At 39.9% G+C, this 20,676-nt stretch overlaps 1 protein-coding gene and 1 pseudogene across 1 annotated transcript in view; both read left to right on the plus strand.

Moving 5' to 3' along the window:
- The window catches only part of CDR2 (cerebellar degeneration related protein 2), a 28,314-nt gene that overhangs the window by 2,435 nt on the left and 5,203 nt on the right, over positions 1–20,676 (plus strand). The window contains exon 2 of the mRNA XM_027613814.2: positions 6,964–7,076. Within this exon, the coding sequence (XP_027469615.1) occupies positions 6,964–7,076 (113 nt within the window). The remainder of the gene's footprint in view (positions 1–6,963; positions 7,077–20,676) is intronic.
- Positions 4,736–5,766, plus strand: LOC113933574 (annotated as a pseudogene).

The following is a 20,676-nucleotide window of genomic DNA, read 5'->3' on the forward strand; positions in this document are numbered from 1 at the left end:
TGCACTGTGAATGAAAGGATATCTTTGTCCCAATTTTTAAAAATTATATGTTAAAGAACACCTAAACTTCTAACGAATTTTTAAGTGTGTTAATTTCTGAAAAATGTATTATAGAGTCTGTGCCAGGCATTCATCTAGGCACTGGGGTCACAGTGCCTATCCACAAGATAGGATAGGATTCTATTCCTGGAGTTGACAGTCTAGGAATCTATTAGTGAAGCCTGGAGATGTTGCCTCCTGGTATGTGCCCACCTACAGTGCCTGGCACGTGGTAGGCCCTCGGTAGCTATTAGATGCTGAATACAGTTTGGGAGCAAGTCCTGTTAAACAGACTGATAAGCACATCTAATGGGGTTTTATCAAGTGCAGACATCTGTTGTTTTTTGTTTTGTTTTAAGATTTTATTTATTTATTTTGACAGTGAGAGCAGGAACACAAGCAGGGGGAGTGGGAGAGGGAGAAGCAGACTTCCCCCTGAGCAGAGAGTCCGATGTGGGGCTCAATCCCAGGACCCTGGGATCATGACCTGAGCCGAAGGCAGACGCTTAACGACTGAGCTGCCCAGGCGCCCCTGTTGTTTTTTTGTTTTTTAACATCCTCACTATAAACTTTACTGAACAAGCCTTGTTTGGAGAGAGCTGCTAAAGACTTTTTAAGATCCTGTTCTCAAAGTCATTAAACTACAAACTTGTTTCCTTTAGCAATAGAAGCATTATTTAAGTAAATCGACCATATCAAAGTTTGCTGGCGAATTCTTTTTTACATTAAAATTGCTGAAAAATTCTAACCTCGGAAGGCTGTGGACCACCATTTATACCTTGTTAGAAACATGTAAAGCTTGTGCAGGCTGAAGGAGAAAACCCTTTGCTTTTACAGAACACTTTGATGAAGAGACTGTCTTTTGTCAGAGAGCTGAGTTGGCACAGTAAGAATACTGACAATGATCTCTATGGGTAAGATCCTTTCTGGGACAGCAGGAGCCTTCTGTGCAGGTAATGATGGTGCTTGCTTTGAAATGTACCCCTGAGAACAAGGTGGAAAGACTTCAGAAACTGAGTTTTCTTTTAGTCCAGCTGCTATTATAATTGTCATTTGGTGAGCTGTGCAAGCTTAGAATAAGGTTTCAAATTCCTACTATATGGATTGGCAAATGAAATCTTAAAGGAACCCTCATATTTCTACTTCTTTTCACGATGAGTACATTTTCCATGTGTACAACTAATTTGCTGAATCATTGTTGAAGGGTCATTAAAACTGGCACCATCATTTTTCTTGATGTTTATATTCAGGTTTTTTGCTTTCCCAATTATAGTAACGTTGGCAACAGGAGTTACACAGAAGCATCACCAAATGACGCATTTGATTTTGTAATAGGAAAAGCTTTCAGCCCTAATGTTGTTGAATTACTACTGCAGACTACAGCTAACATGGGAATATGTTGTCCTCATAGTTTGTGAAAACTAAAATAAAAATATAGCAGTGGAATTTAAAGGTTTCAGAATTTCAGAAGAAAGATTCTTTTTAAAAAATCACTCAGCTGCCAGACTAATCTTTTGCTTTGGCATAGGGCTGAGTAGAGTACCTGTTTAAAGCTTATAGTTTACACTGTTAAAGTTGATGATTATCACTTGCAAAGATTAATTAGTGAAAATATTAAACATACAAAGGTGTTGGTAGGTTGTAATTCTCAAGCCTGCAGTAAATTGTGACTGCCTAGCTCAGTTCATTAGAATTTAGAAAAGACAACCTCTTAGTGAAAATCCTTATTGTAAAATAGAGATGACTGGGTGCATAAGACTTCAAAACTATATTGTTTCCTTTCCTTTTGTGCCTTAATTAAAAATATAAAGGGCATTGAGCATTCTCCCAGTCGCCCCACTAATTATTTAGAAACCCTTCTTGGGCTTACTGCCAGCTTTTGGCTCCTTTTGGTTATGGAAGCCAGATGCTACACAACAGGAAATGAATTTTTTTTTAAGACCAAAAAAAGACCCTTGTCTTTAACATATGAAGTAATATCCTATTATTCAGTGTGACTTCACAGACACTTACTTGTAGTTGAGACTTTTTTTGCCAAATTCTATCCTAAACTTCTGTGAAATATTTAGGAGATTGAGACTTCAGGTTACTGAACCAGGTTGGGGCTTTGTTTAACTGGAAATAAGGAGTGAGATAAGGACAAGTCTCGAATTCTTTTCTGCTTGCTATTTACTGGAACAGTGCTGTGCTTGGCATCTCTTTCGGCTGTGTATTAAGTAGTAGATAGTTTCATAACTGAATCAAAATAGTTGAGGATGGTCTCAAGTTAGTCTTAAGTCTGGAAGAGGGTTTGGCTCAGGTTTTGATCACTAGTTAAGAACACCTTTGGTGAGTCTCTGGTCCTTCCCAGTGAGGAATTACCACCATACAACTGGCCAGGAGAGACTTAAGTAATGTTTAGGTAATGTTTATATGCTTTGTCTTAAATAAGCATGGTGGCTTCTGTGTGGGGATATGTATACACATTACATGTCCTATGAATACAAAATAATAATTTCTGGAGCATCTGCGTAGTTCCTTTTGCATTTAATGAAAACAGGATATTAACTTGCCTGGGATTGTGTGTGCTTTCACTGGCAGAGCGGGCAATAAAAGCCAAGTAGCTCAACTCTGATTTCTCATTGCCATCTATAAAAACAAGTGAAAAGATTAAGTACCTCAAAGGGAAATGTACTCCCTACCTGAAACAGAGATATGCGGACCTCCCCGTGTAAAGATGGCGTACTCTCAGTATGATGACTGCAAAGTTAGAAGCTGTTGACAGTAGTTTCTGTTTTGCTGTGACTCACCATGTAGATTTGGTCAGGTCAGTTAGCATCTTTGTGCTTCAGATTGTCTCATTTGAAAATCCAGGCTAAATACCTTGAAAAGATAGATTAATATCTCTTAAATGCTTTGAGCTGTTTGTAAAGGTTCTATGCCTTGTGAATAGAAGATGTTATTTCATAGACTTGTTATCTGAAGTCTTAAGTACATTAATTGACATTGTTAATATTTAAATCACGAGAGAATGTATCTTAACACCTGTCTACCAACATATATAGATTTATTATAAATGGGTGTAATATGTTTTAAAATGAGCTGGAGTGGTGTGTGGTAGGTTTTGATGCTTTGTTTTTTCTTAATGAGGGAAAACTAACCAAGTAGAATACTAATTATGCATACTAATGGACAGGACCGGGTAACAAAAGTTGTGGCTTTTCTTTTACTACTTTCTCTAGGTTAAGTTTTAATGTCGGTGGTAATGAGTAAATACAAAACCTTATTTGTCAACCTCTAAAAATTGTTTAAAGAGCATATGTAGTGAGGTTCCCTGTTTTCCTAATATTTTTTTCGTAATAAATACTTTATATGACATTAAGCAAAATGACTTTCCATCATACTTAGAATAAAATTTAAATATTCTTTACCATGGGCTAAAATCTTGCATGTTCTGATTGCTGCCTACCCTCCAGCTTCATCTCTTCCCACTCTCCCCTTCATGCTTCTGTCACACTGGCTTTTTGTCAGGTCGTAGACTACACCAAGTTCTTTCCTGTTGGAGTGCCTCTGTGTGGCTTTTTTATATGGCGAGATCCTCATTTCTCAAGCCTCAGCTAAAATGTCCCCTCAGACTTTCCTTGTGATGTCTCTTTCTAAGACAGATCCTTTATTCATTATCACCAAATCTATTTTTTCTTTCTTACACATCACATTTAATTGGTTGATAATTCTTTTTAGCTCTGCTTTAAACTGTATCCAGATTCCTATCTCTTCTCTCCATTTCTGCCAGTGTAGTCCGAGCCACCATCATCTCTCACCCAGATGATTGCAGCATCCTCCTGTCACCCTGCTTCCACCTTTGTCTCTTGCAGGCTGTTTACATAGCAGCCACTCATCCTGTCAGAAGCTTTCACTGGGTTCCATTTCACTCAGAGTACAAGCCAAAATCTTGATCTTCGTAGGCCCTACACAAGCTGGCCTTAGAGCTTAGAGCCCTTCTGACTTGTCACCGTCTCTGCCCCCCATACACACTTTGCTTTGGCCTCATTGACCTCCTTATTAGCTCCAGTCACACTTCTTCCTAGAGCTTTTGTACTTGTTTTGTCTCTGCCTGGAATGCTCATCCTCTAGATTGATCTACGGGATCATTTATTCAGTTCCTTCACATTTTGATTCTAATATGACCTTTGTCACATGTTCTTAAAGGTCAGCTTTCCACATCCACATTCTTCATATCCCCCTAACTTTATTTTTCCTCTTTTGCACTTACTGCTATTTTTTTATATTCTATCATGCTGTTTCTCCCAATAGAATAGAAGCTTCATGAGGGCAGGGAATTTTTTAGCTAAGTTCACTCTTATATACCTAGTGCCTAGAACAGTGTCTGGTATTAATGTATGCATGCATTTATGAATGAAAAGTGTTCATCATGTTGGGAAGTTTATTTACTTATTTACTTATTTGCTGTCTGGCTTCTCCCATTAGTCTCTGGAAGTGTCAGGATGACAGGAACTTCATCCATTTTATTCACCATTCTTTAACTAAAGCTTAGTAGCATAGTGCCTAGCAATAAAAACATTAATTTGTGGGTTCTCCCACCGCCCCCGCGGCGGGTCGCATCAGCTCGGGCGGCGGGAGGAGCGGTAGAGGCCAGGCAGCCCAGCTTGGCGAAGGGTCTCGGCGCGCCGCGGCCGGTAGGCACCCGGCACGCGCCCGCCCCACCGCCACAATGCCCAAGAGGAAGGTCAGCTCCGCCGAGGGGGGCGTCGAAGGAGGAGCCCAAGAGGAGGTCGGCGAGGTTGTCAGCTAAACCTGCTCCTGCAAAAGTGGAAACGAAGCCAAAAAAGGTGGCAGGAAAGGATAAATCTTCAGACAAAAAAGTGCAAACAAAGGGGAAAAGGGGAGCAAAGGGAAAACAGGCTGAAGTGGCTAACCAAGAAACGAAAGAAGACTTACCTGCAGAAAACGGAGAAACTAAAAATGAGGAGAGTCCAGCCTCCGATGAAGCAGGAGAGAAAGAAGCTAAGTGATTAATACCATAAACCATGTCTTATCAGTGGTCCCTGTTGCCCTTCTTGTACAATCCAGAGGAATATTTTTATCAACTGTTTTGTAAATGCAAGTTTTTTAGTAGCTCTAGAAACATTTTTAAGAAGGAGGGAATCCCACCTCATCCCATTTTTTAAGTGTAAATGCTTTTTCTTTAAGAGGTGAAATCATTTGCTGGTTGTTTATTTTTTAGTACAACCAGGAAATAGTGGGATATTGAATGTGGGAGGCTTTGATTGTCTTGGGTGTCAGCTCAACATTCCATAGCTGGGGTAGTTTTTATATCCTATTAATACCAAGCATACTAAATGGCAATTTGGAGTCGGTCGTGCATTTACTATGTCTTGAGTATTTTAAATTACTTCTATTCCCATGTTGTTTTTGGTAGAATTGTTTCCTAAAGAAAACCACTCCTAGATCTTGGCTCTCCCGGTCAGAGTTCTGGTGCACTCTGTAACATCTTGGTCGTGGTAGTCCAGTTTTCCTAGTAACTCTGTTAATGTGCTGTGCAAGATTGAGAATTTGAGTATGTAGTATATATGATATTAAATTGTGAATTAATGGGACTTAACAATGTAACAGTGTATCAGCATTTGAAGATCTTGGTACTTGATATACTGTTAAGGAAAATTTGCCTCCAAATTTTAAGCTGGAAGGTCACTGGAATAACTTTTAGAAAAGAATCACAACTACATGGTTTTTTTAGATTTTCGGTACGTATGTTAAGAAGTGTGTACAAATTGAAACATCTGTACTGATCCTCAAAACAACCAATAAAAAATTAAGAATTTTGTGAAGCACGTAAAAAAACATTAATTTGTGAATCAATGCATACTAATAATACTTGGGCTTTGTATGCAGCATAGTTTCTGAAGTCCTCCCTTATATATTATTTCATTTGATTTTTGCAGTCTTACATTGACAGGACCGTCTTCTCTCTAGACAAGAATACCAAGTGTAGGGACCTTTAAAGTCACCATATTGAAAGTGTTAACCTGGTAAATGGTAGTCAGACCTCAGGCCTTCCTACTCAATTCAGTGCATTTCTCACTATGTTAAAGGGCCTCCCATGAAACTTATTATGCAGGGATTTCTGTTACTATATTAGAACTAGTGTCCTTTTTTGTATCATTAAATTTTTATTTGGGGTATTGGGTATAATACAAACAAATCCTGTCTTATGTACATATATGCCTAAGAAGAGAGTTGAAAGATGAAGTTCAAAATAGAAATACAGTTTTGTGCTAACTCAAGGTATAAGCTACTGACATGTAATTACCTTAAAAACTGTCACTGCACTGCTTATCTGGTTTGCTCATCTTGGAGAGGGACATGAAGAGAAGTAGACAGTGTTGTTATTACTGGTGTATTTTTCCTTTTTTTGACTTAATTTTTAGTCTCCTTAGGAGGCCAGGATCTATAACACAAACTTTACTTTGATAGTTGAATTCACAGCAGCCAGATTTCGTGGGAACTTTAGAGACTATTGAAAGATCTACCTATACTTTGGCTCAAAGATCTCCAGAAAGAAAATAGACAATGAGGATATGAATAAGTCCAGTCCATGAGCAAATAATTATGATGTTAGACATCACCACAATGAATGATCATTTCTGAACTAATGAATACATCTCCATAAAGTAGATCACTTTTCTTCAGTCTTACAAGTAAGGGTACACAAGAGGACACATTACCTGGTAGAGGGACCCAGTTCAACTGAATTTTAAGTAGAACTCAAGTTTCTTTCTGTGCCATTCCACCTTCCATTGGGATCTGACTTAAACTTTTATGTGTTGGGTTAGGTCTTGATTCATTCTTATTTTAAGGACTGGGTTATATAAAATGTTGAAGTGAGATCATTTGCATTATCCTAAGATTCACTTGTTGTACTAGATCTCCAACTTGCTGCTGAACTTGGGAAGACATTACTGGATCGGAACACAGAGTTGGAGGATTCTCTTCAGCAGATGTATACAACCAATCAGGAGCAGTTACAGGAAATTGAGGTAATTTACTCATTAAGAGATTTACACTTTGAATTATGGCATGTTGCTGCTGTTGACCAATCATGTTCTGCTGAAATAGCACTTTCAAAGAATCATTGGAGAGGGTGGGGAGGCTGATTTCTGTTTTCTTTATGCTTTCACAACATATGCCTGGTGAAAGAAATTTCTCTTTTCACCTTGGTGAAGTGTACTAGAAGTAAATGGTCCAGTATTTACCAGTATGTGAAGTACAATAAATCTGTGAATATTATACTTCATTTTTTACTTATGCCAAGTGGTATAAGAGAATAATACAATGAACACCTGTGTACCCACCACCCAGCTTAAGAAACAGCTAGCCACACTGTTGAGGCTCCCTTCTTGTTTTCACTCCCTTCCCCAACCACTGCCAAACACCATCCTAAATTTGGGTTTAGAGGGAAAAAATTTTAAGTTGTAGGACCTGATTTCATAATGCATTTAAACTTCTTGTGCCATTCAGAGAATCAGGAATGCCTGGCAGGCTCAGTGGGTAGAGCATGCAACTCTTGATCTTAGGGTCTTAAGTTCAAGCCCTATATTATGGGTAGAGTTTACTTAAAAAAAAAAAAATCACAAAATGAATATCTCTTTCTCCTTGCTATGATCTTATTTACATTTTTGGTAGATTTTTTTCTTAAAAGTACTTTTTCCACTAGTTTAGCAAACTAAAATGAAAGATACTAGATTAAGGCATTAAAATGCAAGATGGTAGGGCACCTGGGTGGCTCAGTTGTTAAGCATCTGACTCTTGATTTTGGCTCAGGTCATGATATCAGGGTTGTGAGATTGAGCCCCCAAGAGGTTCCTCGCTCTACATGGTGTCTGCTTGAGATTCTCTCTCTCCCTCTCCGTCTCCCTCTGCTCCTCCCCGCCACTCACACACATCCTCTCTCTCTTAAAATCTTTAAAAAAAAAAAAAATTAAATGCAAGGTACTGTCTTGTAAATGATCGCATTCAAGTAGTCCAGTTATGTGTAGGCCACCTGACTGTAAAGATGGTAATTTTGGGGAGCCCCTGGCTGGCTCAGTGGAGCCTGTGGCTCTTGATCTTGGGATTGTGGGTCTGAGCCCCATGTTGGGTGTACAGATTACTTAAAAATAAAACTTTACAAAAATAAAGATGATAATTTTGGATATTAACCTGACAGTTGTCCTATTAGAATACTTTTCTCTATGCTGTACCCCTCCACACACACCTCCCCCCCCCCACCAAAAAAAAAGCTTTGCACTTAAAATTACAACTCCTTCCCCTCAAATTGGTACATGAGAAACAGGACTCTTATGTCCTTATGCACAAAAAATGTAAAAGACCTTAAAACAGTGATCAGAATTTACTGAGTGGGGTCCCTGGGTGGCTCAGTAGGTTAAGCCTCCAACTCTTAACTTTGGCTCAGGTTATGATATCAGGGTTGTGAGATCGAGCCCCCCATTGGGCTCTGCAGTGGGCATGGAGCCTGCTTTAAGATTCTCTCCCTCTGCCCTTCCCACCCACCCTAAAAAAAATAAAAATAAAAAAATAAGGCAAATTCATAATCTCAATATCCTTAATTTTACATAGTAGCCGTAATTAAGATGTGTGTATGCAGTAGATCCTTTCCTTCATCAGGATCTATGAATATAGCCAATGATTTGACTGGCTTTGTGGGAAATATACTTTTATAATTCTAGGAAGGTATATCTTATAATGATATTAAAGTCATCAGCTACCATTTTTAGCACATTCTATATCAAAAGAGCATAGAACATGCCATGCCCAGAATTGAATATACAGTTTGCCAGAAACCTAAAAATGCAGAAAAACCAGTTGTTTTTAAAACTGTTAAAACTAGGGGTGCCTGGGTGGCTTAGTCCTTAATCGTCTGCTTTCGGCTCAGGTCATGATCCCAGGGTCCTGGGATCAAGCCCCGCATTGGGCTCCCCGCTCAGCGGGAGGCCTGCTTCTCCCTCTCCCACTCCCCCTGCTTGTGTGCCCTCTGTCGCTGTGTCTCTGTCAAATAAATCAATAAAATCTTTAAAAAAAACTTAAAACTAGCTAAGTATCATACATGGTCAAGGAATTCATACCTGCTTTGTGTCATAGACTTTGCTTTACAACTCATCAGAAGATTTCATAGAGCAGTCCTAGGGCATATACATGAAGACTCACATACTGTGAGATACATCTATTTGCATTTGGGTAGAAACATAGTCTTAATACACCATATTGATGTTTTCTGTCAAAGTGCCTATAAATCAGTATAAGTGAATACTATAACTGATACTTATTTTAGAATATCTCCCAAGTATAAGTGAAAAAAGTATAAATATTTGCATACATAAGAGAATGATGCCTTTTTGTTACTACAGGAGATCACAAACACAATTGCTTTATGATCTGAGTTACTTATTCTCTACCTTCTCCACCCACCCCCCCCCCCCGGTGGTATTGAGGATGATTAAACAGTTAAGACGGATTGTTGACATTCTGAAAAAAATCCACAGATCTTTGAGATTCTCTAAATCTACAAGTAATAGGGGCGCCTGAGTGGCTCAGTCGGTTAAGTGTCTGCCTTCAGCTCAAGTCATGATCCCAGAGTCCTGGAATCAAGCCCTGCATCGAGCTCCCTGCTCAGCGGGGAGTCTGCTTCTCCTTCTCCCTCTCCCCCCCATCTCGTGCTCTCTCTCACAAATAAATAAATCTTTAAAAAATAAATAAATCTACAAATAACACTATACCATCTATTGTCTTAAGATGTTGCAAAGTATAATGGAAATGAAGTATCCAGTTCAGATATTAATGATTAAATATAAATTTAAATTAAACATATGTATAAGCCATTCAAATAAATTTAGTCTGGAATATTTCAGAACCATTTTCATGAATCTTGTTTCCATAATAGAGCACGCAGCCCCCTAGTTCATAGATCCAAGCATTGTAGCATTCAACATTTTACTCTTAATCCAAAGCTGTGTTTTGACTGAGAACCACACTTTCATAGATTTCTTCTCTACCATTGCAGTTGGCTTTCTTCATGTTTATAAATCACTTTATGAAAGTCAGTGAGGATGGGACAAAATGGGGAGATGAAATGGCAGTGCTGGTTAAGCCTGCTTATCAGCCAGAAAACCCTACCCACCCCCCACACTCACAGCCCAAACTGGCCTTATTGCCTGCTCAGGTCACATCTGTTCCTGTGCAGACTCACAAGTCACAATATAGACTTCCAGTAGTCTAAAACAAGGAAAGCTTGATGCTCTTATAAAAGGAAGCAGGCAGCCAAAGAGCCTAATTCCCTACTAAAAGGTGACCCTTGCATTATGTGCTTCTTATTGTAACCTTCAGGAACCCCCTCAGCTTTATAAGGGCTCTTTAATTCAAACCTTATGTCAGTTGTTTTCTCTTTTAAGTAAACTTTTTATTGAAATATGCATATAGGAAAAAAGTACAGTTCCTAAATATATAGTTGAATGAGTTTTTATAAAGTAAATGTACTGATGCAACCAACACCCAGATAAGAAATGAGAACATTATCAGCTCTGCCAGTTCTCACTCCCACTAACCAGGATTCTAACATTTAGATTAGTTTAGCCTATTTGAACTTTACCACTTGTACAAGTTTTAAACCAACTTTTCAGAATGTTTATTGGGACTTTTCCTGACTAGACAAGTAATACATGATCATTTTTTTAAAGTTAGAAAAATATATAGTTGAAAACCAGAAAGTCAGTCCTTATCCTACCACCCAGAAAAATTTGAAATGAGACAATCCAGAAGAATAGTACTGGAACAAACTACTAAGAGTGGATAAGGAACTGTGCAGAACTGGCGAAAATGGGATAAAATCCCCCAAACTGTGACATGTTATAGGCATTATAGAAATAGACGACCAGGAAACTGTCAAGGGTATTTTGTAAGTAGAACTACAAGTGTGCTTTCAAAGACTCTGAGTGGGTTTCAAATAATCCTCATAAAAATTGATCAGTATTGGGCGCCTAGGTGGCTCAGTTGGTTAGGCGACTGGCTTCGGCTCAGGTCATGATCCTGGAGTCCTGGGATCGAGTCCCACATCAGGCTCCCTGCTCGGCAGGGAGTCTGCTTCTCCCTCTGACCCTCTTCCCTCTTGTGCTATCTCTCATTCTCTCAAATAAATAAAGTCTTTAAAAAAAATTGATCAGTATTTTTTTATTGATTTTTTTTTTTTTTTTTTAAAGATTCTATTTGAGAGAGAGAGAAAGAGCGCACACAGAGAGGGAAAAGCAGGCTTCCCAACTGAGCAGGGAACCTGATGCAGGGATTGATCCCAGGACCCTGGGATCATGACCCCAACTGAATGCAGATGCTTAACTGACTGAGCCACCCAGGTGCCCTGTTTTGTTTTGTTTTAAAGATTTCATTTGAGAGAGAGATCGAGAACGTGCATGCGCACACGAGGGGGGGAGGGGCAGAAGAGAGGGAGAAGTAGGCTCCCCACTGAGCAGGGAGCCCGCTATGGGGCTCCATCCCAGGACCCTGAGATCATGACCTGAGCCAAAGGCAGACACTTAACCAACCGAGCCACCTGGGCGCCCCTTAGTAATTGTTTTTAATGAAAAAGAAATTAAACTATTGAAAGTAATGATTAGCTTCAGAGATGCCTATAGCCTGTGTGACTTTTATTCAGTGTTGATGTGAATCGTCTAATTTTTCAAGATTCCAGAGCAAGTTTTTCTCTCCTGGATGAGGAGGGAGGAGAGAAGCTTTGGAGAGTAATGAGATCTGACACCATCAGACATAATCGGATTCTCTTAAAGATTCCTACAATCATGTAAGCAAGCTTACAGCCTAATGTATTTGTTGCATCTCTGTTTGGAAACCTGCATTATTCCTACAGGACTTGTTACTACCACTTAAAGTAGTGTGGTCTTCAGGGCATCCCTTGTTTCAAGAGTTTATGTCTTCCTTGGAAATTTTAAAGCATTTTATGCTTCCTTTACTACATTTATCAATATTCTACTGTATGCTTATTAATTTGTTCTAGCCCCCTCAGCCCCCATCTATTTCCCATTGCAACGTTGAAGGCTGTTGCTGTGTTTATCCATGGTCTTTCACACATAGTAGATCATCAGTAAATACTTGTTGAAATCAGTATCCTTTATTTTTTTTTTTTTTAAGTAGGCACTGTGCCCAGCATGGACTTGAACTCATGACCCTGAGATGTGAGAGTCAACATTCTTTACTAACTGAGACAGCCAGGCACCCCTTGAAATCAGTATTTTTTTTTAAGGTTTTATTTACTTCTTTGACAGAGCTACAGCGAGAGAGGGAACACAAGCAGGGGGAGTGGGAGAGGGAGAAGCAGGCTTTCCGTGGAGCAGGGAGCCCGATGCGGGGCTCGATCCCAGGACCCTGGGATCATGACCTGAGCCGAAGGCAGACGCTTAACGACTGAGCCACCCAGGCACCCCTCTTTACTGGTTGATACTCTCTTTCCTTAAAGTCTTTTTTTTAAGATTTTATTTATTTATTTGACAGAGAGAGACACAGCGAGAGAGGGGAACACAAGCAGGGGGAGTGGGAGAGGGAGAAGCAGGCTCCCCGCCGAGCAGGGAGCCCGATGCAGGGCTCGATCCCAGGACCCTGGGATCATGACCTGAGCCGAAGGCAGACACTTAACGACGGAGCCACCCAGGGGCCCCCTTGAAATCAGTATCTTAAGAGAGGAACAGATAAATAATTCGCAAAGCACTTTTAATGATTCCTAAACTGTGGGTTTCCACCTCTGGAGATTTTTTTAAGGTGATAGAAGGAGCTCTGTCTTCAGCATTAGAAGATTCAGGTTTAAGCCCTCGATTCTATGGCAAATAGCTAGAGACTTCAGGCATGTGCATCACCTCTCCAAACCATGTTTGCTCTGCTGTGTAATGGTGATAACAGTGCTTGCTCTACATTGGCACAGGGTTGTTCTGGGGGATGAAGTTAATATAAGTATGTATTTTAGACTATAAGTTGTTGCACAGTTTATCCGTGTTATAAGAACTTTAGTAATGAAAGAATCTTAATTTAGAAAAAAATAAATCCTTTTCAATTACTGGAAAATTGGTCTTAGCCAAGCTTTTAATAGTGAGATTATATTATAGATGGTTTTTATTTTCATATTCATGCCCTTCTTTTCCTCCTTAAAATTTCCTACAGGGAAAATAAAATATTTTAATTAGGGAAAAGAGGTTTTTCAAAGGTAATAGGAAATATTTCTTCAGTATTGTAGAAGGTCATTTTGATACTAAATTCAGAGGATTTGGGTGGTAATCCTTAATATAAGGATAATCCCAACACTGCTTAAAAGCCAAATTTCCATTCCATTCCTTACGTGTTTTTAGTTGGGGTTGTGTCTATCTTTTCCTGCATTCCAGGTCAAGGTTCTGCAGTTACAAATAGGTAATATAATCTTACTTTCTTTTTTAAAGGTTTGCCTCAGTTGTTAAGGTGACCTGTTTATAGCTTTTGTGCATAACCTGAACCTTGTACTCCTAGCCAAGGTGGCATCCTACACAAATTCCAAGACACATGTGCGATAACTCATGGAACTTAAACTTTGATACTCTGGCCTATAAAATTGACATTTTTGCCTGTGTTTTTTGCTATGCTCGTGTTCCCCTCCCCATGTTTTACTTAAATGTCTCCCTTTCTGCTATTTACTATGACAGATGCTTTTGTACTTGAGCAGTTTTTGGCACTTGAATTTTGAGATCTTGGCAGTCCTGTCAGATTGATTTGAGGCTGTGTATCAAAGATTCTGAATGAAGAAAACCAGAACATTAGAAGCATATCTGTACCTTTAAATGAAGGGTAGAAAATCAACTAACCCATTTCCTTCTACATTCAGAAAAATTTGAAAAATACTAATTTGAAACTTTGGAGGCCAAGCATTAAAGCAGTGTCTGACCACACAGAGTTCTGATTTTCTGGCCTTGCTGAGAAAGCTAATAATTTTTCTTTTAAGTTGCTGACCAAGTTAGTCAGACTTCTTTGTTAGGTAACCTATTACAGATTTCTTGGATGGAGGAGTAAAGGGCTTTTCTGATTAGTTTTGATTTAATAAGATTAAACTCCTACCATGTGAAAACAAGCTCCCTGCCATTCTTTAGATTGTCCTTAAAGCCAAGTCCTCTAAGACCAAAACATCATAAACTCTTCATAAATGGTTTCATTGTGTTTTTATCACAGGTTTATATATCAAACGAGGGGGACTTACTGTAGTGTTTTTTTTTTTTTTAATACACTAGTCCTCCCCACCCCCCAAGTCTGGTTGCACTTTCCAAAGTTTCAGTTGTGTGGTCAGCCCCCATCCAGAAGCAGATGATTCATTCTTCTTCCATCACATGGTCAGAAGGTCCCTGGTAGCTTCACACTCTGTCATGGCGCCTGTGTCACTCACCTTACTTATCTCATCACGTGGTGTTTTATCATCTCACGTCATCATAAGCACAATGAGATCTTTTGAGCAAGACCACATTCACGTAACTTTTATTACAGCATATTGCTATAATTGTTCCTTTTTTTTTTAAGATTTTTTGAATTTTTTTGACAGCTAGTGAGCACAAGGAGGGGGAGCGGCAGACAGAGGGAGAAGTAGGCTCCTTGCTGAGCAGAGGGCCCGATGTGGGGCTCAATCCCAGAACCCTGGGATCATGACCTGAGCCGAAGGCAGACACTTAATGACTGAACCACCCAGGCACCCTAATTGTTCCATTTTATTATTAATTTCTTGCTGTGCCAAATTTATAAATTAAACTTTATCATAGGTATGTATGTATGTGTAGGGGGAAAAACATAGTCATATATTTAGGGTTCAGTGCTATCCATGGTTTCAGGCACCTACTCGGAGTCTTGGAATGTATCCCCAGTGGATAAGGGGGGACTGCTGTAGCCTCTTTGTACTTTATTTGCATATTTACTTGTTTCCTTTATATTGGCCACAACTCTAATTTGAACATTATTATATCTTTAAAAGAGGACAATGGGGTCCCTGGGTGGCTCAGTCAGTTAAACACCTGTCTTCGGCTCAGGTCATGATCCCAGAGTCCTGGGATTGAGTCCCACATCGGGCTCCATGCTCAGCGGGGGCAGGGGGGCAGAGGGGGCTGCTTCTCCCTCTCCCGCTGACTGCCACTTCGCCTGCTTGTTCTCTCTCTGTCAAATAAATAAAATCTTTAAATAAATAAAAGGGGGCAACAATTTTGGGCCCACATAATAGCTGGTAGGAATTATGTCTTTCAGATTACTGGGAGGTATCTGTGCCATGGGAATAAATACAGAGAAGTCTATAAATGGGGCAAGAGGGGAAGGAATTAGTGACTATTGGGACCTTTTCCCAAGAGGGTTATAACCAAAGCCCTTCTTAGAATCTTTCAATTAAGTCTCAACATTTCAGCAGTCTTAGTTGTGGTATAGAGCACGATAAGCTGTTGTAAATAGAGGTCTAGAAATTGCCATTTTGGGGTGCCTGGCTGGCTCAGAGCATGTGGCTCTTAATCTCAGGGTCATGAGGGGGTGGAGCCTACTTAAAAGGAAGAAAAAAAACTGCCATTTAGCCAATATTTTTTTAATCCCTACTATGTCAGGAATTGTGCTAAATGGACTAGAGAGAGAAGAGGCTTCCCTTTTCAAGGAGGGTTAGAAAGACTGGACACTAACAAACACTTTGGTTGTTTATTGTGCTAATTGTTTTGAAGGAAATTAATAAGGTGCCTTGGGAGGAGTGCTGCTTGAGACAGGGTAGTCTGGAAAGGCTTCTGAAGAGGTTATGTTTGAACAGAGGCCTAAAGGACAATCAGAGTTCTTAACCATTATTGTGCCATAGATCCCTTTGGCTGTCTGGTGAGGTCTGTGATGATCCTCTTAAAATATATAGAATAAAAGGGAATCTCTTATATTGAAATGCCTATCAAAATATTGAAGAAAAAATACTGAAAAAATAAATGTGTGATATGGAAATATGTTTTGTTATTAATAGATTAAATACCAGGATATAATTGTCAATCTAAAAACTAATTTCAAATAGTGATGAGTATAACCAATAAATCAAGATTTCTGCAACCACTTTCACATGATATGAAAATACCTGTGATTTCTATCGGTGATGAAGTCCTAGGTACACCCTCATACTACTGATGGCTCGTTGCCTCCATTCAAAATCAAAGGAGGTGTTAAGTGTCAGAAATTAGAGAAAATGAAGATGTAACTTCTCGCTCATCCAAATTCACAGATGCTCTCAGTTCTGTCTGTGGACCTCAGGTTAAGAACTGCTGGATTAGATGGAACCACCCAGGAAAAACACATCCCCGAAAGGAAGGGGGAACTTGCTTAGAGTGAGACAACTCCACAGTTTTAGGGTAAAGGTACGCTGAGTGTGAAATAAGGATGAGTCAGTAGCTACCTGGTGAAGCTGAAAGAGCCACTTAAGAGACGGTTGGGAAATATTAATTTACACTGAAACACAAATAGATGATAGTAAGGGATTATTGGGGTTCTTTTAGGTATGATTAAAATTGTAGTTAAAATGAAAAGTCTTTTCTCTTAGAAATATATGAATATGTATATATGACTTAAGATGTCTTGGATTTGCTCTAAAATGATTGGAGATGAGAGAAGAAAAGTAGAGATGCAACAAGATTGATGATAATTGTTGAAACTGGATGATGGATAGATGAGGGCTCATTAAACCACTTTTTCCCATTTATATGTTTGAAATTATCCATAATAAAAAGTTTTAAAAACATAGTAGATAAAATTAGCTATTTGTAAAGTGTAAAGAGTCCGTATTTGGGTAGACTGAGGAAGCAGCACATAAGGTCAAGACAGCTAATGTGTTACTGTGGCGAAGTGTGATCGTAAGAACATATGACATGGAGCTGGTAAAGAAGGCTGCTGGGACAGTTATATCGCTTCATCTTAGTGAAGAGCTACAACTCTTGAGGGAAGCGGTAAACATTAAGCTTAGAGTCATTGTTGATCCAATGGAATATTATGCAGCCATCAAAAAAGACATCTGCCTTTGCAACGACATGGATGGAGCTAGAGGGTATTATGCTGAGCGAAATAAGTCAATCAGAGAAAGACATGTATCATGACCTCACTGATATGAGGAATTCTTGATCTCAGGAAACAAACTGAGGGTTGCTGGAGTGGTGGGGGGGGTGGGAGGGATGGGGTGGCTGGGTGATAGACATTGGGGAGGGAGGTATGTGCTATGGTGAGCGCTGTGAATTGTGCAAGACTGATGAATCACAGACCTGTACCTCTGAAACAAATAATACATTATATGTTAAAAAAAAAGGGGGGGGAAGGGAAAAATGAAGGGGAAATCGGAGAGGGAGATGAACCATGAGAGACTATGGACTCTGAGAAACAACAGGGTTCTAGAGGGGAGGGGGTGGGGGGATGGGTTAGCCTAGTGACGGGTATTAAAGAGGGCACGTTCTGCGTGGAGCACTGCATGTTATGCACAATGAATCATGGAACACTACATCAAAAACTAATGATGTAATGTATGGTGATTAACATAACAATAAAATTTAAAAAATAGGCAAGAATTATAACCTTAAAAAAAAAAAGAATCATTGTTGATCCAAGTGAATGCTGATGCTTCCTGGACCCAAGAGAAAGAGACATTAGTCTCCATGTCCAAGATCAACGTCTAATAAGTGTGATCCATGGACCACTTGGACTGACACCACCTGGGGGTTTTGCTGAAAATGCAGAGTGCTGGCTCTACCCCAGTCTCATTGAGTCAGAATTTTAGAGGAAAGGGGCCCAGGTTCCCATAGTTTAATAAAGCCCCCAGATGAATCTTAGCACACTGAAAGTCTTTGAACTATAACTGTAGGTAAGATGACAATAGCTGCCTCTTACTGCGCAGTTTTACCATATGCCCATGCCATGCTGAACCCTTCACACACTTGAACCTTACAGCAACCCTTGTGAGATAGATGATGAGGAAATCTCGTCTGAGAAAAATTAAGCTACTTGCCAAAGGTCACCCGGTTAGAAGTGGTGAAGCAGAACTTCAAACCAAATTCTGACCCCAGAGGCTGTGCTCTCAGCTATTGCTGCCTCCCACCAGGCTCTTTTCTCTGATCTTGGGCCCACCAAAAGTTTTCTGTGGGAATCGACCTCTCACTTGCCTTTTACGAGGCAGGTGTGTCTTAAGAGGATGTGAATATTCCAGTCATTGGGCAGAGACAGCTCGTCGTAAATTAATAATTAGTGTCTGGTCTATTCATTAACCTTTTTTCAGTTGTTGTCAGTCAGTCCCAAATAATACTTGAGACCTATACTTGATATAAAAGTAGCTTGTGAAATTTCTGTACCTATTATATGTATTCCTGTATTCTAAACCTTTGTTCCTAAGAGATTGAACACCTTCCCATTAGTGACAGGAACCTGCTCTGACATTGCTAGCCGGAGGGCAGGGTTCAGGGCCTACTCCTAGGAGAAGCTGATGGGTGCTGAGGGAGTGAAGAATAAACACAAGTTTCTATAGGGACTGTGGTTGGTGTGTGCTCACTTACCTTATTCAGTACTTTTAAGTCCTACAAGATAGGTTAGTCATCGATCCACAACCCCTTATTTTCAATTCTGAACCCAAAAGGCTCTGTAAAACAAGATTATTTTTTTTCTTAAGCTTGCAGCAAATTCATTTAGCAGCAAACCCTGACCTGAACTGATGGTGTGAGGCTGTTTATAATCCTTATTCATACTTTTTTTTTTTAAGATTTTATTTATTTATTTGACAGACACAGCGAGAGAGGGAACACAAGCAGGGGGAGTGGGAGAGGGAGAAGCAGGCTTCCTGTGGAGCAGGGAGCCTGATGGGGGGGCTCGATCCCAGGACCCTGGGATCATGACCTGAGCCGAAGGCAGACACTTAACATCTTAGCCATCCAGGCGCCCCTATTCATACTTTTCAATGCAGAAATATTAATGCTCAATTACAAAGTGCTGCCCATACCTCACTGAGGATGTTATAAAGTGTATGGTGTGTGTGCCGTGTTGTCTTTCTAAAATTTAAAGACATTTCCAAAAACATTTTTGGCCCTGAGAGTTTCAGATGAGAAAGTTGAAGTAATAACAGTTAAGTGTTTTCTCAACACGTTGCACCAAGTTACATAACTAGATTTTTAAAAAGGTCACATAAGCTTTTATTCAACTTTGCCACATTGTCATTTAAAGAGCCCACTGAAAATCATTTAGCACATTCTTTGAAATAAGTCTGTTAGCTTTGCAAATACAGTTGTACAGTTGACCCTTGACAACACAGGTTTGAACTGTGTGGGTCCACTTACACAAGGATTTTTTTCTGATAGAGAACAGTAGTGTAAATGTATTTTATCTTCCTCATGATTTTTTTTTTAAGATTTATTTATGTGAGGGAGAGTGAGCGCTAGCATGGGGAGGGGGCAGAGGGAGAGGGAGAAGCAGACTCCCCACTGAGCAGGGAGCCCGATTTGGGGCGGGGGGCTCGATCCCAGGTGCCTGGGATCATGCCTGAGTGGAAGGCAGACGCTTAACCCACTGAGCCACCCAGGTGTCCCTTCTCATGATTTTCTTAACATTTTCTTTTCTCCAGCTTACTTTATTGTAAGAATATGGTATGTAATTCATATAAACATACAAAATATGTTAATCAACTGTTTATGTTCTCAGTAAGGCTTTCCAGTCAATAGTAGGCTATTAAAGTCTTGGAGGAGTCAAAAGTTATACGTGGATTTTCGACTGTATGGAAGTTGGTGCCCCAACCCCATGTGTTCAAGGATCAACTGTATAGTTGTATAAAAAGCCCCAAGAAAAGTGGTTGTATTCTTTTGTTTTTTTTTTTAAGATTTATTTATTTGAGAGAAAGAGTGAAAGTGGGAAGGGCAGAGGAGGAGAGAGAATCCCAAGCAGACTCTGCACTGAGCGTGGAGCCCAGTGCAGGGCCCAATCTTACGACCCTGAGGTTACAACCTGAACTGAAATCAAGAGTCAGATGCTTAACTGACTGGGCCACCCAGGTACCCAAGACATGACTTTAAAAACACTTTTCTTGGGGCACCTGGGTGGCCCAGTCGGTTAAGTGTCTGACTCTTGGTTTTGGCTCAGGTCATGATTTCAGGGTTGTGAGATTGGGCTCCACTTTCAGGTCAGAGTCTTGCTTAAGACCCCCCCTCTCTCTCTGCCCCTCCCCTGTGCGCACGCATGCTCTCTCAAATAAATAAATCAATCTTAAAAAATAAAAGTCATGTCTTGGGGCACCTGGGTGGCTCAGTCAGTTAAGTGTCTGACTCTTTAGGTCTTGATCTTAGGGTTGTGAGTTCAGACCCCACATTGGGCTCCACACGGGGCATGGAGCCTAGATAGATAGATAGGTAGGTAGGTAGGTAGATGATAGAATGAATTTAAAGCTGTGTCTTTGGTCTATTACCATTTGATCATTGGTGATGCTTCGAACCTACCTTTTTTCCTCTTTCTAGTTGTGTTCCAGGGAAATATTATGAATATTTCATTTGAAATATATACTGTGTTTCTTTGTCTTCTGGTAGAGTTGAGTAGGAATCAATGTAATTTAACACTGAGGCATGA

Source organism: Zalophus californianus, chromosome 10 (assembly GCF_009762305.2).
Source record: "Zalophus californianus isolate mZalCal1 chromosome 10, mZalCal1.pri.v2, whole genome shotgun sequence".
Lineage (NCBI taxonomy): Eukaryota > Metazoa > Chordata > Mammalia > Carnivora > Otariidae > Zalophus > Zalophus californianus.